Below are 5,427 nucleotides of genomic sequence, written 5' to 3'. Positions count from 1 at the left end.
GGAGACAACACAGTGCCAATCAAAATGTTTGTTACTAGCTGTAAAAAGTAAAAAATTAAAAAAATAATATGATTGTAACATGCTAGACAAACGTAATACGAGGAGCATGAAAAATATTCAAATTATCATAATTTTCATTGTAATACTAAACTGTATTCCTGCAGTAGATGACTTAAAAAAATATCACTCAATTGGAAAAACTCAATTGATTGGTAATTTTTTTTTTATCGAGTTAAGGCCGATACAAATATTAAATTTATTTTATGTCCGACAGCTCTTGAAATGTACGAAGGAGGAATAAAAATATCAAGGAAACAAAAAAGGAAACAGGGTCCAAAAATGCAATTATTTCATGGAAAATTTTAAATTTTAATGGAAAATGATAGCAAAGAATGTTTAAAATAGCAAAGCATATGAATATTTGTAACATATTTATCCAGTAGCGAATTTAGGACAAAATTTATATAATTAGAAAAGTACTGGACCTTGTTTTTGTAGAAATTTCTGTTTTTCTTTTTGGAAAGGGTTTGCTGGTTTTGCTGATAAAATCTAAGTAAACTGTTGGATCCATAACACCAAAGTACTACTAGAATTATAAGCTTTTGTTTAAGTCAAGTATGAAACTCAAACTGGTTGATTCAATAGGGGCCATGGTCAGATATACTTCTGAAAACACAGATGTGTTATTTGAACACAGTAGTTTCATGACGTTCTTGCATAGGCCCGGAATTGCAGACTTTCCGGAAATAGCAGACTACTTTACGGAACACTTAGGTGACGTCTGAAGTAGAATTGCTGAAGCACGCCATATCAGCATGTCCACGATCCTAAAGTTATTGGAATGCCATGCTACTTGTTAGCAGCATAGATACGACCTCGGATAAACCCGTAGAGAGGATGCAATGGCTCATGGACGGCGATTGCTGCCTGGGCGCTTCCTGACCCCCAAACGATCTGAGATATCTTCTAAGGCGTATGATTACAGATTTTCGTTTACCATACTCCAAGCAAAGGTACGATACACTGAAATTAACCCTGCTTTTGAAGAGTTACAGTTCCAATTAATTTATGAAAAATAAAACATTCTATAAATAATAATAATAAATTATAAATCTCTATTGCTTTGTAAAAATAGCTAAATAAATATAATACTATACAAAGGCTATGTTGCGAATAAATCGCATGATGAATTTGAACATTAGTAGAAGATAAATTTACATTAAACTTGAGCATCCGCAGACGCACTGTTTTATGAATTTGTCAGACTAAACATTAAGAGCAAGTAAAGAGGTACGCGATGGGAAATACTAGATCGTTTTTCCACATACGGCTACCGAAATTGTAAGTATTATTGTAAAGCTTAATAGCTTATAGCTTAAAGTGCAAATCATTTAATAAATATTTACAAAGCTTTATAGCTGATCGCAGACAACAACATGTGTGTCATTTCTGCTGAAAGACTCGGTGCCCGCTACTACCTCCGTCGCTTGCAACATGGCGCCCAACGTGGGGCGTGTCAAAATTGGCTCTGCGGGCTGCGCGCTAAAAAACATCGCATAGCCAATTTTGACAGTTTCTTTCGGTCGCGGTCGATCGTCGTGGGTAAAATTTTGTAGTGACTGCTCCGTAAGCAGTGAGATTGTGCGAAAAACTCTAAAAAGTCAGTGCAAATTGTGTTGAAAAGCGCGAAATCTTATTCAGGTCGATAGTACTGGTGTTCCAAAGGTTGAAGTGAGTGAAAATTGCCGGTTAAAATTGTTCATAATAGCAGAGTATTGCTTCAAACTTCGTTTCGCTAGCCGATCAAAAGTATGCAAAACGTGGAACTCGTAGAGCGAAGGCTTCGGCCCATCTTTGAATCAATTGAGATTGGAAACTATAAGAAGGCTCTGCAAGATGTGGAGAAGGTGCTGAGAAAGAATCCAACCATTCAGTGCGGACGAGCGTTAAAGGCTTGGGCCTACATCAGGCTGGGACGAGATGAGGAAAGTGCCATCCTTATCCAGGCTCTGGAGCAGGAAACCCCGACAGAATCTACGACGTTGCATGTGATGACGCTCTGCTACAAAGAAACGGATCAGCTGGACAAAATATGCCACATGTTCACCAGTGCCTCAAAACAACAGCCAGGCAACGAGGAACTGTTGTCGCAGCTTTTCATTGCCCATATGAGAGTCAACGACTTCAAGGCACAGCAAACGGTTGCCTTGCAGCTGTACAAGCTGAAACCACGTAATCCGTTTTACTTCTGGGCAGTCACAAGCATTTTCTGCAGGCTTTGCGTGGTCCCGATGCCAAGGACCAACAAAAGTCCAGTTTGCTTCTTTCGCTAGCCCAGCGAATGGTTGACAAACTGATCGGGGAGAATAAGCTGGAAGCATCGCAGGAAGTTCAGTTATATCTGCAAATTTTGCAACACCAGGAGAAGTATGATGATATGTTGACCTTTTTGGATGGACCCGTATGCACTAAGATGTACCCTGGGGCGCCTCACTCGATCAGAATCGAGTTGTTGCAGAAGCTGAAAAATGGGCAGATTTAAACAAACTGATGAAACAGTTGCTCACAGAGGACTCGGACAGAGGGGATTATTACCAGGATTAGATACAATCAACCATGGGAATGATAAAAAATAAGGCCGAGGCACCGGAAACGGATCATACAGTTGACATGTGGGATGAGTTCATAGCCGGGATCACGGAGGCACAACCACGAAAAAACCGGGGTCCTTATTTGGCGCGGCTTGAATTGACACGGCTGATGGTGGAGCACAAATTTGACAAAGAGCAACAATTTGGCGAGTTAACGGATCTTCTGTTGGATTATTTCCGCATGTTTGGCGACAAGACCTGCTGCGCAAATGATCTAAAACTGTTTTTGGAGTACGTTGAACCAGCGAAAAGACCCGGTTTTGCCGCTCAGCTTATGCAGGAGTGCCGAATCAATCCGGTCACATTGCCAAGCAGTAAAGAGCATATGCAACGGCATATTTGCTCACTGCAGATAGCACGATTCTGCGGAGCTCATGCCACTTTAAGCGAGGAGCATTTGTCGGCTCTTTATACCGCTTTGAGTTTGCACTACGAGCATGGCTACAACACGTTCGGGCAAGGACTCCTTCCGACGGATATGGGTCATTCGGATCCCTATGCTTTATTAGCAGTGAACATCATGTACGATCGCGCCTGGAAGTTGCAGCGATCGGAGCCACTGGTGGAAGCGCTCTGTCTGTTGAACCACCTGCTCTCAAACAGCATCAACAACTTCCACGGAAAACTGCTGAATCTGCAGCTTTACCATCGATTGGGTTTAGTGGAGGCAGCCCACCGAGCGTACGAATCACTTGACATTAAGCACATCCAGCTGTACTCGCTCGGTTATCTGCACTGTAGCCACCTGTGCAATGGGGGCTTTCCCGCTTTGGCCAAGCAAAGTTTCTACCAGACGCTCAACTTCTTCATCAATGATCACCAGAAGAGCGTTGAGTTTCTCAAAATGTCCTTCAACTTTGGTTTCTTTTCGAAGTTGATCGAGTTCCTTGACTTCAAGGATCGACTCTCGAATAGTTTGCATTTTACGCTTATCTCGGTTGAGGCCTTACTACTGGAGATGGTTTGCTTCAGTGGAACGCTAGTGCAGAATCTGGCTGCCTATCGGTTGATGCGAATAAAACCGCAAGAGGACCGAATCAAGTGGGACGAAATGAGTGACAATCGTGATTTGACGATATTTGTGCACTGGGACCCGGTGGTGGATTACTCCAAGGTGCTTCCGCCAGAAGGCGCAGAGTCCGTACTGAAAAATAACGAAAACTATGCCATCGTGCTGGAGGCGAAGACCGTTGAACAGCTGCGTGAAGAATGCCAGAAGGAGAGTTTCGCGCAGGAACTGGAACTGCTCCAAATACGCTCGGGTTTGTTGAGGCTGGTTTCCTCATTTATCGAGCTGTTTACCAAGGGAGGTGACGAAGAATACCAAACTGCGGTAGATTTGAGTCGCCACTGGGATGAGCTCTTCGTGAAAGTGCGATCCGAAAACCGATTTCCTGCATGCAAAAGATTTCTAGTCAATTTATTACCATCTCGTTTGCATACGGTGCTGGCAATGCCATACGAAGAGACACTCCGAGATATGGCCCGATTTTTGCTGGCATTGTGGAAAGGCGAAAAGCACGATCTAATACGATCAGGTGCGGAGGCATGCGTACAACACGTTAACAAACTGTTCGCGCTGATAGCGAGCTCGATCAAGACTTATGGAACGTACACACGGTCAAGCAGTTTGACCAACATTGACTCCACCTCTTGTTTATTCAAACATCCATCAAGTTTTACCAACAGCGACACGAACAATCAATTTATTCGACCAACAATATCACACACGAACGACCGAAGCACCAACTCGAGCACCAACCATCAAAAAAATATATGGGGGTTTGTGCAACTTCACTACAAATGCTCAAACATGTTCGGCGAACCTTGACTCCACCCCCGACAACTCAAACCAAAATCAAACCGTTTTAATTTTTTACAACCGAGCCGTCAACTGTCAAATGGTTGTTCGAACAACTTCACACACGTTCAAACAAAGCAGCAACCGAAGCGTTTTCTTTGGGGCGGAGTCAATGTTCGTCCAACTGCTTGACTGGTGTGTACGTTGCATTACAACAGCTCCGATGATTTGCTGTGGAACTGAATGGAGGTTCACGAAACGGTCAATGCATGTATTGAGATTGCATCGCTCGTTCTGCTCGTAATGACAATGTGTTACGATAAATACTCACAGGCACCTGCTCCTCAGCCAACGAGAAAGGGCAAAAAGAAGGATTCGGAGCAGAACAACCACGAAGGCGCAGTGGTTCTGATGGCGGACAAGAATCGACTGCAGCTGTTGGTGGATGTGCTGCGGACTCTCAAAACAAATCTGGTTGAGTGTGAAGCCGTACTCTCATCCTGGGAACTACCACTGCTTTCGGACTCATTAGCGGCCGCCCTCGAACAGATGTCGCTCGATGCCAAGAGCGAGAGTGCCGTTCGATTGAAACTGATGGACAGTCACATAGGTGAGATTAAAGAACTGAAAAAGTTATTAAAAGACAAACTAAAGTTGATCAATAAATCGATTTAATGATTTAGTACTGTACAGTAAAAAAAAAAAAAATGTTACGTGCGAACGTATTATGTAGAACCCCTGTTTTGTTTCCGTGTTGTACATATATTTCGGGTTTTATCAAGTCTCATTCTGTCAATCAAGTCACAAAACGAAGTTAGTGAAAACAAGCGGCAGAACGGGCGCTAATGTGAAAAACATCGTAGTTGTAAGTAATTAATGTTATATATCTTGTCCTTAATTAAATAAAATTTATATAGCTTTGAGGCATGCGGCAAATTATGAAATGTTTTTGATTTGCCCTGCTGGAAGATCGGT

At 42.7% G+C, this 5,427-nt stretch overlaps 1 protein-coding gene across 1 annotated transcript; it reads left to right on the top strand.

The window, feature by feature from the left end:
• The first annotated feature begins 1,578 nt into the window (after nt 1-1,578).
• On the top strand, nt 1,579-5,134 carry LOC134218435 (phagocyte signaling-impaired protein-like). The gene is given in 4 exon segments (XM_062697420.1): nt 1,579-2,265; nt 2,268-2,522; nt 2,525-4,262; nt 4,671-5,134. Coding segments are annotated over 4 exon segments (2,904 nt in total). The 5' UTR covers nt 1,579-1,811; the 3' UTR covers nt 5,128-5,134.
• The last annotated feature ends 293 nt before the right edge of the window (nt 5,135-5,427 follow it).

This window comes from Armigeres subalbatus, chromosome 2 (genome assembly GCF_024139115.2).
Source record: "Armigeres subalbatus isolate Guangzhou_Male chromosome 2, GZ_Asu_2, whole genome shotgun sequence".
Taxonomy (NCBI): domain Eukaryota; kingdom Metazoa; phylum Arthropoda; class Insecta; order Diptera; family Culicidae; genus Armigeres; species Armigeres subalbatus.
Note: the sequence above shows the minus strand (reverse complement) of the source record. Positions and strands in the feature narration are given on the sequence as shown.